This window comes from Tetrao urogallus (genome assembly GCF_951394365.1).
Source record: "Tetrao urogallus genome assembly, chromosome: Z".
Lineage (NCBI taxonomy): Eukaryota > Metazoa > Chordata > Aves > Galliformes > Phasianidae > Tetrao > Tetrao urogallus.
This window is the reverse complement of record NC_136816.1, coordinates 33984599-33997232: the sequence shown is the minus strand read 5'-3', so window position 1 is coordinate 33997232 and position 12634 is coordinate 33984599. Positions and strand designations below refer to the sequence as shown.

The 12634-nt window shown below is 36.4% G+C and overlaps 1 protein-coding gene across 2 annotated transcripts in view; it reads left to right on the top strand.

Moving 5' to 3' along the window:
* AOPEP (aminopeptidase O (putative)) overlaps positions 1-12634 on the top strand; it is a gene marked incomplete at both ends in the record, with an annotated part of 161235 nt that overhangs the window by 18886 nt on the left and 129715 nt on the right. For both annotated transcript variants that reach the window (XM_079549007.1, XM_079549006.1), the window contains one exon: positions 505-753. In XM_079549007.1, the coding sequence (XP_079405133.1) occupies positions 505-753 (249 nt within the window). The remainder of the gene's footprint in view (positions 1-504; positions 754-12634) is intronic.

Below are 12634 nucleotides of genomic sequence, written 5' to 3'. Positions count from 1 at the left end.
ATATCTGTGTTGATCAGACTGAAATGATACCTACTTTTTTTCATTTAAGAAAAAAACCCAAAAATAGTAAAAACTCATGGACATTTTTTTTTTAAACTAAAAAAAAACAACAGAAAAAAAATGGAATTTAATTGTAGTTGCATGTAATAAGGGAGTAAAAAGATTTTTGGATCATCATTTAAGTAGAAATTCTCTGAATAAAGAAGCATTCTTGTATCATTATTTAGTTTTTAAGTTTTTTTATTCATGTTTATTATAAAAGAAAGGTTTGGCTATTTCTTCTTTTTGAGTTATAAGTAACTCTATTTGCTCTATTCAGATGTGTAATAATATTGATTCTTTTTTCACAGTGCCAAACATGGGTGAATGGTATGAGAAGATGAAATGAGATAGATGTATGTGAACTAATTGTATCATTCTGGTGTCTGGAAAATGTCTTTATGTTAGTATATTCCATTGTGATTTCTGTATCACATTAAATTATTTTTTTGTTGTTACTGTCAGATGGCATAAAGAAAGCTGTGGTCATGTGGAATATCCCTGCCGTTTCCAAAATCCTGCTGCCACATTGCAAAGAGTCATTCCCTATAGAGTCTTTGCTCCCTTGTGCCTCATGGAACGCTGTGAAGAACATTTACTTCAGCTTATTCCTCAGTGCCTCTCAGCTGCTTACTCCACACTGGGCACCCATCCCTTTTCCAGGCTCGATGTTTTGATAGTTCCTTCAAACTTTTCCAGCCTGGGAATGGCTAGGTAAAGAATGCTTTTACTATCTTACCTCATTCTGTATTTTGTTAGACTCCTTTTTATCAGCTAATTAATAGAGTAAAATTGCTGTAATATAAAACTGTTTTATTAAATCAGTTTTAAAATGCTAGTTGTTGCTAGCTGGGTTTTCCTTAGTACATTTACTTGCATACTTTGTGCTGAGATCTTTAATTTCAGTGTTATAAGGACTTGGGAAGTAAAATATAAGTTCTAAGACATGTGTCTGAATTTCTGCTTTGCAAAACTGAAGTTTTTAAAAATTCTATTAATTGCAGTACTTGATGCTAATATAATTTCATGTTTTTTGTTGTTGTTGTTGATGACTTTGTCATTATGTCCTGACAGAACATGTTAAAATTCAGATAAGTAGTTTATTTATAAGTCTTCTTTGGTTTAAGATTTTCTAGTCAAACAGTGGGCTTTGGAAGCTGAGGAAAGCAAACTTTCAGTATTCATGTAATTTTGGAAAATAAAAAGCTTAATTAAATATTATTATTTTGACAGTACAATTTCCAGTTGTGCAATAACAGAAGGATTTTAGCTCTAGTACTAGTACAGCAACATCTAGCAATTAAAATTTCTCATTTATTTTTTAATTTTCTAAAAAATATTTAAGTTGCTTATCAGATAGCATTTGCTAATAGCAGAGAACAAAATGCTATTTGAATTACTGTTTCCTAGTACCAAAACTAGACTAGAAGGCACATATATATATAGAGTAAAACATACACAGCTGAAGGCTGAAAGGAGAACAACAAGGACTGCTCCAAAAGTAAGGCATCCTATTTTATCCTACATTGGCCCACAACGTTCTGGCAGAAGTTGGTCATATGGCAGTAGAGGTTGAACCTTTCCACCACTATTCCATTACATTTTATTGCCACGTGACAGATGGCAGTAGAGGGGCAGTCTGACAATATGGTGTCTGATAAATTGTACAACTAATCAAATGTGAAAATTTCTGTTTCATGCTAGATGTTTTGATTTTCCTTTCTGTAGATTTCTGTATTCAGCTTTCATCTTGCAATCATCCTCAGGGATTTAAAAAAAAAAATGCTGTCATGTAATAGTATTGTATAGTTTTTGTTGTAAGTTTACTTTTTTAATGACTATGAAATTTAAGAATCCAACATTCAGTGATGCTCTTCTGTTTCACATCAGACTCATATTTGTAGATAATTTGAATATGTCACTGAGTTTTCTGTGATAGGTTTTTGCTTAGCAGACTCATAAATTAAAGCATGAAACAGATTCCTTGTTGCTTTGGTCACTTACCACAGATTATATTTGATTTGGAGGTAGATGTGATGTTGAGTGCCATGTTCTTGAAGCTGTATGAAGTTGAGGGAGCTGCTTAGTAATTTCTTCTGACTTCAAAGACGTGGTTCGCAAAGATTGACGTGTCCTTTCCAGTCATTTCTGTGATTGAGAAAAAGACTACACATTTCACTTAACTGTAGGACGAGAGCAATGATCTGTGAAACCATGAGGGACACAGGATGTACACACAGAAAAAGGAAAAAAAGAGAAAGTGAAAGGAGTGAGAGATGTGCAGGCCAAAATGATGATATTGAGAAGGAACAATCTTCAGGATTCTGTTCTGGTATGTTTCTGCTCTTTGGGAAGATGGCAGTGCTTCCCCTGCATGTACCTTTCCCAGAATTTGTGGGGAAAGGATGCCTGGAGGGTGTTCTGTTGGAAAAGCATCTGTGGTTATCTGAATCCAGACTGTGTATTTGGAATCTGTAATAATGCTTTCTTTGTGGAGGAGATGAGAAAACCTCTGTGTATATTTCCTTATGCTTCCTCTAATGACTGTTCATTCCAAATGATCCCTATCACTGAATGTAAGTAAAGGATGAAAAAAGGAGCATGCATACTTCCTGATGCTTTTCATTCGTCAGTTCATCAAGCCAAGCACGTTCAAATTTCTTTAAATCGAAATAAAATAATAATTTAAGTTATTTAAATGTCAAGCTGTTTGGACAGCAAAGGGTATGTGACTCATAAGAGCTCGCTTGTTCTTGTTTCATGTGATATACTTTTTTTGGAGATTCTTTGCATAAAGCAGCTACTTACAGGGTTATTCCTGCCCATGCAATGATAATTACATACATGGCTTCATTTAAGACATAAGTTGTGTGTAAAACAATGCCCAAACCCACATTATTAAAAAAAAAAAAGAAAAAAAAAAAAAGAAAAAAAAAAAAAAAAAAGAAAAAGTTTGCTGTTTCCTTGGGTTAGAAAGGGTACCATTTACCTTTTTATCTTCGGTTCTGTCTCTAGCTGTATAACATAACACAGCATGCCAGCACAAAGGGACTATCATTTTGAGAATTCTAATTGTATTCCTGTCTGCTGGGAAAGGCAACAGTCATAAATTTTAGTCTCACCTTAAGTATCAGGGCTTTAGAGCATTTAGCACTTCCTTTATTCCTCATTGGCTGATACTTACTGTGTTTTTATATCCCCAAATACTTTCCTTTTCTTAGGGGGATGTTTCCTCAGCATTTTATAGTGGTTTAAAAGGATGATAGTTCTTGCATGGAGTGACCTAATTAGGTGTTTTAAGCTGTCTATTCTAGCAGCTGCTACTGTGAGTCAGTTGCATTTCCCTTGAAGTCTGACTTCATGGGAAAAAATTCTGCTTGAAAGCATGTACATTTTACTTATGTTTTCTTTACATCTCTTCCTGTCTTTTAAAATTTGCCTTTAATTTTTGTGTGGAAACAAAATCTTGATTGCATATAATAATTGCCATCATTATTTCTTGCTTCCTTCATACCTTTGAAGTTGGAAAACTTAATTTTGCATACCTTCTTGATATCATGATATTTTAGTTCAAGTGACTGCGTATAGCTTCCCAGAAATTTCCTGCTAGTAGAAGAAGAATGTGATCCAGATAGCTTTGTTGGTATGTTAAACTTTACATTAAAAATAAAGAAAAAAAAAAAAAAGCATTGTGGATCAAATTTAAACAGCTTAAAATCTAGAAACTCAGTGCTTTTTTGCAGAACTTTGAGAAGGGTACAAATGCCTAACAGCATTTCTTATTTCTGATTTTAAGTTCTCTCATTTTTACAGGGTAGAGAATTGGAGGAAAAAGGAGTAGGAAACATATGAGGCTGCAAAGATTATAGAGCTCCTAATTGGATTGTGCAGGGAAAAGATCATAGAATCACAGAATGGCCTGAGTTGAAAAGGACCGCAATGATCATCTAGTAAGTCCCCTAATGTGTGCAGGATAGCCAGCCACCAGACCAGGCTGCCCAGAGCCACATCCAGCCTGGCCTTGAATGCCTTGAGATGGGGCATCTACAGTCTCTCCTTGAGAAACCTGTTCCAGTGTGTCACCACCCTCTGTGTGAAAAAATTCCTCCTAATACTCAACCTAAACCTCCCCTTAGTTTAAAACCATTCCCCCTTGTCCTATCACAATTCACCCCTGTAAACAGTTGTACCACCTCCTGCTTATATGCTCCCTTCAAGTCTGGAAGGCCACAAGGAGGTCTCCCTGGAGCCTTCTCTTTCCAAGCTAAGCAAGCCCAGTTCCCTCAACCTTTCTTCATAGGAGAAGTGCTCCAGCCCTCTAATCATCTTAAGGACATTCCTCTGGTCCCGTTCCAAGAGCTGTGTATCTTTTTTGTGCCCTAGGCCTGGATGCAGTATTCCAGTGGGTCCTCACAGGAGCTGAATAGAGAGGGGACAATCACCTCCCTGTCCTTGCTGGCCACTCCTCTTTTAAGATACCTGACCTTGTATTACACCAAAAGACGAACATTAGTTGAATGTTCTGAGTACTAACAGGCTAATAGCAGGAGATAAAAAGTAGTCCTTCAGTTTTGGTGGTGTTAGTGACCACCCATATGAATTGAGTGTAGGCTTTTCTGGTATCTAAATACCATGGTTATTTCACAGTGGCAAATGTGAGCCAGTAGAGTTACTCAACTGAACAAAACTTGCTAAAAGAATTCAAATGACAAACAGAGTGTGTTCCCTGGGTGTGTTCAGTCTCTTCAGATCAGTTCATTCCCAATCCAGTTTTATTGATCCCATTTGAAAGCCCAGTATTTCAAAGTCTTCAACTCCTTAATTTCCTTTCATTTTGCCAGAACCTATAGAGGTTCTAAATTCCTTGTTTTTCTTCATTCCTTCAGGAAGGGCAGTCTTCCGTATATAGACTTCAATATTTTTGCCACCTGAGCTTGTGTTTGAGTCTTGACCCTCTTGCATTGTTTAGTTGTATGATTATTCTCTTTCCTTGGATGTCATTATTGCTTCCTTGCTAACCTTGGAGGGCCTTTCGTGGCCATGCTCTTTTGCATTTCTAGGGCTTTAGAAACTGCTTACCATTTTTCTACTTTTTCATGGCAAATTCATTGATGCTTATTTTACTCCTTTGAGACTTGTGGACCTTTATTTTCTTTGGGTTGGATGACTTTTTTAGAGACAATGGACCTAAAGATTCTTTCTTTTTTGCTGGCAGCAAATTAACATATTTTTATTTTAATATTTTTTAATTAACACATAATTTAGGATTACTACTTTTTGTGTTGAACATTGAAAACTGATGCTTGCATGTTAAAAAAATGTAGACTAATCACTGTGTATTTTGGTTAGTCCATCACATTTAGTTAGCACATCACATATCTGTGAGAGCTATGAGTATGATACCTGGCTCTTGCGTTTTTCCATAAGCAGTAGTAGTAACTGCTAAAAACAAACTAGTAGGATAGCGGGATCCTTGGGCTTAGCAATTTGGTTGTTATTAAAGCAAATAACGTACAATGAGATACCGATGTTTTCAAAAGAGAATGCTAATTTTAGGCTATTTGAAACCTGTCTGAGCTCTGAAATTATTGGCCTTATTTTTAAATGTACTGGACACCCTTGAAACTCAAATGGTGTTTGATGACAGAAACATAGAGAGTCCCTGGGAGAGCTGTAGATCATGTCAGTTTATATTGCTGGCTAACTGAGGATTTGACAACCCAGTAGGTAATAAAGATCTTAGTTTCTTTTCTCTTGCCATGTATATGGTCCTTGATGGTATTTCAAGAGGAAGAAGATCCCTTTCTTCAAAGCGTGACATCTCAGCAGAACTCTCAAATCTTTCCAGGCCACGTTAGTAAGGATATTAACTTTTTAATTTGAAAAGAATAAAAATATAAAACAGAACAAAACAGAGAAAAACAGCAACAGAAAACAACAAACCAAACTAAGCAGCCTCTCTGATCTGCGTGTCTGCAGTCATCATTTATCCAATCTGTACGTCTGCAGTGTTCCAATAACAACTGATAAGTCTATAGTAAGAACATTCAGGACTGTTGGAAACTATCTAAATGTCAAACCTGGTATTGTTCAGCCTCACAGAATTATGACTGACCATTTGTCTCAGCTCTAGATGCCTTTTATGAGAGTATATGTTTACATAAACTTTTGGGGGGTCATTATTGCCAGTTGAATTAGTTTAGGGAAATATTTACAAGAGTAAACCTTAAATGTGAGCACTTGTTGGTCTGTCAACCCTAGTCAGAAATAACTACAAACAAAAGTTCAAGTGAAAAGAGAAGTAGTATGATGTCTAGAGAAAGAAAAATGGATATTGAATGTATTTTTGTTTCATTATGTAATAAATTTTTTCTTTTTGTTTGTGCTTGGTGGGATCCCCTTTCTCAAAAGGCTACAGCTTGCCTGATAATTTAATCCTTGATTATGCAAATAATTTTGCATGTCCTCAAGTTTACGTACAAGAATCCTTTACGTTTTGATCAAAAATCGCACTTACGTGTTGATGTATTTTTTTTTGCCAGGATCAGACTTCATTAAAGCCATTGAAGTTTGTAAGTGAAATTTGACTTAATGGTGTAAGCAACTTCAATGTGGTATGAATTTTTAAAGAATAGTTTCTTGGGCTTATATTTAATAGAAATAATTGCAAATAGTAGTGCTTTGGTATACTCTCAGTACTTCTTTTTTAATAGAATTTGAAATCCATAGTGGCATCCACCTAGAAGGAAAAAGTATCATTCCTTGTGTTTTTGTGATGAAAAATCAAGCAGGATATTGTGCTGAAAATAACAAGTAGTCCATTCATCAATGCAAACAAAAGTACAGAAGCAGAAGTGAGCACAGACTATTTTTTAATCTTAATTTCTGTATTTTTTTCATATTTGAGATGACACTTAGGCTGAGTTCTTGAAGAAAGGATGCAGATTACCCTATTTTTCCCAGATGCAATTTTTTTAATTAGCATCTTTTTCCATTGAAAAATTATATATTTTGTAAAATCCTATGTAAATAAGTAAAGTTTGTTTGTTTTAGTATTGTGGAAATAATCTATGAAGTCCATATTGGTACAAATACAAAGACTGTCAAGGAAAGTTGTAACTACATAAATTCATTTTAATTTATATGATGTTCCTTTTGAGTAGTTGTTGCTCTGGTAGACGTTTAAAGTATTTGCTAGCCTCACATGCTCTGTTGCAATAAAATGAAGATGATATAAATAATAATCTTAGTATATCTATGTTTATCAAAGCAACTTCAGAGGTTCTCTTTGTGGAATGGAGAAGGGGAAGTGTGATACTAGCTGGGTAAATACTTGACAAGAGAAGAAAAGTTGGATATCTATTTAGAATGCTGCTTTTGTTCTTAATACAATAAAAGCAGTCAGTCCTGGATGACGTGATATTAAAAACTGAGTATAGGCTATATGGGCTATAACCTACAGTCAGTTATGAATTAAAAGAGATTCAAAATCAGTCTTCTTGCCGTCTAAATATCTAGCATGTTATATTTCATCTTAGGCTTTCTTTTCCTCAAATTTGTCGCTATCTTAGCTATAGAATGGAGGTTCAATTTTTATAAAAATTGAAAATTATTGACCTAGTGACAGAGATTTAGTAATTTTTACTTTTGCTAGTGCATCAAAATTCTATTTCAAAGTTCATCCATGTTAAAGGCAATGTTTTGGTTGTTGCATGGCAGCACTTACACTGCAGTAAGGGTTTTTCAGATTCTTATTCTGCCCTGCCAGTGAGGTGGTGCACAAGAAGGAAGACCATGGACGAGGCCTCAGACCTAAACTGGCCAAAGGGATATTCCATACTGTCTGAGTACATGCTGAAAAATAAAACAAAGGAAACTGGCTGAGGTCAGGGAGACACCCACAGGCACTTTTGCTTGGGGACCAGCATTATTCAGCTGGTGGTGAGCAGTTGTGTAGTGCATTACTTGATCTGTATATCCGCTCTTCTCCCTTCCCTCCCCACTTTCTTCACACACCTTATCTCAACCCATGTGCTGATTTCTTATTCCTAAGAGCACGTTCTTTTTCCTCTTTAGGATAATATTGAAAAGATGAATAAAGAGGTTTCTTACCGTAGCTCTTATTCTTCCTCAGTTTCTTGAAAATGCGCATCTATAAAACACATAGTTCTTTCATTTTAACTTAGCAAATAGGCTTTCCTGTGCTTTGAATAAATAAATAAATATGGTAAATACATTGTCTGCTTCTCTTTAAGGTAGATTTCAAAAAGTACATAAATAGCTTCCTAAGCCAAATATGATTTGATTTTGCACCAGCATCTTTACTTGACATCAATGATGTTTGCTGCAGTATATGAACAAAAGAGAACACAAAATATTAAGCACTAGGACTACAGTGAAGAGGGATCTAGAAGTTAGCTACTGAAAAATACGTATTTTTTGTTATTTACTATTTGTAGCCTCCAACCACTTAACAAACAAATTGTTTTTTATGTCTTGAGACACCATATAAAAGCTTGCTGATGTTCCAGCATCTGCACATTTAAGGAAGTTCTGAGACTGTGATAGGAGTAGCTTTGTTTCCTTAGTTTGTGGGATATGGGCATATTTTCAGTACGACATGACTGTTTTTCAATGCCCAAATACCCACCCTTCTGGAGATAGTGCCTTTGTCCTATGCTTGAACATGCAAAAAATGTTATGCACTTTTTGTAAGTATGTATATATTTCATACTGGTATGTATATACATGTATACATACAAGTAGCTTTGGATATCTTTTTTCTTTACACAATCTAATAGGTTGAAATAGTATTTTGGGCTGTAAAGGATGAAAATTGACTTTAACTCATTTCACCATCCTTCTTAGAGTGCTACATCAACAGCTGTTTTATACTTAAATGCTTGAGAGAGGTTATTCAAATATTTGCTTGCAAAGCCAATACCTTTCAGATATCTTTTGTTCCGTGTGACATCTGTGCAGTAATGTCTGTTTTCTTTCCAGTAGCAAAGGCGTAAAGCAAAAGCAACTTAGAAGATTTCTCAACATGCAGAAGCAGAATTTAAAGCAGATCAAAACAGTTCTCTGGTTACAGTATGTTTTTTTTAAAGCAGTAGCCAGATGAGAAAATGTAAATTCCATGCTCTGAAACTAAATTTTGAATTGAAATAAAATTTCAACCAATTGCAACCTTACCACAATCAACAGTTTGTACTAAACCTGTCATATGTGCTTAATTAGTCATCACTGGATGCTAATCAGGTCTAAACTGGATCCATACACAATTTAGTAGCTCGTGTATTAAACCAGTCTATCAGTTTTGATTTCTTTGCCTTCTAGCTGTAAGATTGCTGCCTCTGTGGACACAAAAGTATAGAATTTGATTTCACAGTATTGAACCACTCTTGTCTTTAAAGAGGGTTATTAAGTCACCCATTCTCTCTTATATCTGGTTGGAAGACTAACTGGAGGACCTTACTAGTCTAGAAAAGGCTAGTACCAAATTTGAGTGGTTAAACTGTGAGTGGTACTATTTGCTTATCTGTTTTGATAAGTATCTGTGCTGATGTTCAACAGTCTTGAGGTAATTGAGTCTGAATTATCTACAAAGGCTATCTTGTACTTCTATCTTACAGTCATTTGCTGGCCAGTCATTAATGGCACTCCCCATGACTCTGTACTGGGACCAGTTTTGTTTAACATTGCTGTCATCGATGTGGCTGAGGGTATCCAGTGCACCCTCAGCATATTTGCAGATACCCAGTTAGGCAGGATTACACTCTTGAGCTCAGGAAGGCTTTGCAAGGGGATCTGAATAGGCTAGATTGATGGGCTGATTCTAATCACTATATTCAACAGCATTATCACTAATCTATTGTCGTCATCAACAAAGTGCTGGGTTATGCACTTGGGTTGTAATAACCCTACGCAGCAGTAGAGAGCTGGGGAAGGGTGGCTTGGAAGTTGCTTTGTAAAGGAGGACCTAGGGGTGCTGATCAGCTGGCTGTACATGAGTCAGCAATATGCCCACATGGCCAAGATGGCTCAAGTCATCTTACTTGCATCAAAAATGTTGTCAGCAGGACTAGGGAAATAAGTGGCTGTATTGCATTGTGTTTTGGGCACCTCTCTGTAAGAAAGATATGGAATTGCTCAAGCAAAGTGTGGGCGGAGAAGAGTTACAAAGCTGGTGAAGGAACTGAAAAACAAGAGTTATGAGGAGCAGCTGACAATAGTAGGTTTGTTTAGTCTTGAGAAAAGGAGACTGAAGGGAGAGCTCATTGCTCCGTACAGTTGTCTATACAGACACAAAGGTTGAAGTGAGAAGGGCGTTCAAAGAATCACAGAATTGAAGGTGTTGGAAGGGACCTCTAGAGATCATCCAATCCAACCCCCTGCTAAAGCTGGCTCCCTATAGCAGGTTTCAAGGAAGTGGTTTCATAGGAAGTGAAGTTCATAGTCCAGATGAGTGTCTGAACATCTCTAGAGAAGGTGACTCCACAGCCTCTGCGGGCAACGTGTTCCAGTGCTCCATCACCCTTACTGTAAAGGGTTCGTGTTTGTATGAAACTTACTGTGTTACAGTTTTTGCACATTGCCCCTTGTTCTGTTGCTGCACACCACTGAAAAAAGCCTGGCCCCATCCACTTGACACCTGAGTCTTAGATATTTTTGATTATAAGGTCTCCTCTCAGTCTTCTTTTTTCCAGGCTGGACAGTTCCAGATCTCTCCATTTTACCTGTCGTTTAGGCAGATTTAGTTTTTAATGGGTAGGAGTGCATATAATAATTTTCTGTGAATACAGCAATTAAATACCTTTTTCTTGAGTCCTCATCGTTTATCAAATAAAAAGCCCTATCTCTACTTGGGAGAAAAACCGGAGATAGAGATAGGATTTCCTACTGACTCTGTCAGTTATGGACATGAAATGAAGACTGTGCTGAGACTGTGTTCATCTCTAACGCAGTTATTTAGAATACCACTCCTAATGCATGGGGAAAAAAAACAACAACAACCATTAAAGAGCCAGAAAAAGATGGAGATAATACTCGTGCTGATTCTCCTTGTTTTGCTTTTAGTGTAGGTTATGCTAGGTTTATTGCTATGTATCTCATTGCTTTCCACTTGAGAAACAGAATTAACAGGTAGTGCTAATCCTAACAATCACAGACTGCTTCTAGTACTCACGGTAGATATGTGTACTTACACCGAGGTGCCTCCTTTTTGGCAGTTTTGTGCATGAGGACTGTTTTCAAGGGACTCTAATGATTTGACAGAAGCCAAAGCACTGGCTGTAACACAATCTCCAGTGCTTCTGTGTAAGGTTTACCAATCCCGAAGGAAGTATGCAAAGACTAGTTAACATCTAATTTGATGTTGTTACTCTTGTTACTGGGAACAGCCAGATGGTCAGTCTTAGCCAAGTTCTCAGTACTGGTGGCAGCTGGCCATTATAATGTCTGCCCTGAGACTACCCCCATCAGATACTGATGGCAGCTGGCTGGCAAGATGTCCACTAACTCCCATTAGTACTATGTTCATGGATGTATATAATCTTGTTTACAGCTATGGAGGAGTTTCTTACAAATGAATTTCTTCTAGTTACATGCAGTGCTAGAGGGAATTTACTTGCACTCTCAATCTAATACAAGCCCTTTCTCATAGGTTAATCAATTGTTCAGGCCACAGTCTGTATTTTTTCAGCTTTTTTTTCAGCTTATTTTCAGCTGTGGGGTGTAGAAATCAGCTGCTAGTATGTAAAATAGTTGTTTATCCATGTTGTAAAGAAAAGCAGGTAAAGGAGGGACTGAACAATGATCATGAAGTAAAATAAAATAGAAGTACATGAAGTACATAGAAGAAAATGAAGTAAAATAAAATAAAGGTATACAAGTAAGCAAGAACACAGTACCTGTAAGGGAATGCATTAGAAGATGATGAAGACCTAGTGAACTTATTCCAAGCACAACTAGATCCATAGAGAAAGAAAACAGTTTTGACTGGGGTAGACTGCATGACATAGTGAAAAACAGCAAATTTCCTTCAGGTCCTCCAAGCTTTATATTTGACACCAGTGAAGTACAAACATTACGAATTTTGTAATTTACTGCAATACCAGTTCCTGCATGTTATTTCTGTCTGTTACTATTTTAATTTTGGGTAGCATCCAGAAGCCACACTAAAGGAGTAGGTCTTCCAAACCTACCTAATTAGGGTAAGGAACACATAGCCCTGTCAGACACTGTTGTTCCTTTTGTTTTTGCAAAAGGAAGGGTGAAAAAAGCAGTACTAGTTTCTTTCTGAAACTTGCAAATCTTTAAGTTACTTTTGCATAAGGGTAAAGTTTCTGTAGACTTCAGGATGGGATTAGCACCCTGCTCAAGGCTTTTTTTTTTTTTTTTTGGCCTTTATTAGGAATTCTTTGCATGTTAGAATTGTCCTTTAGGAATCTGAGTCTGAGCATTCTAAATTGACAAAAATTAATGGTAGATAAGGGAGAGGAGTGTGTTCAGAGCTTATTGCAGTGTTCAACTGAGATTCCAGTATTATACTGATTGTTCAAGATATTTGTTAGACTTTTTTTTAAAATTATTG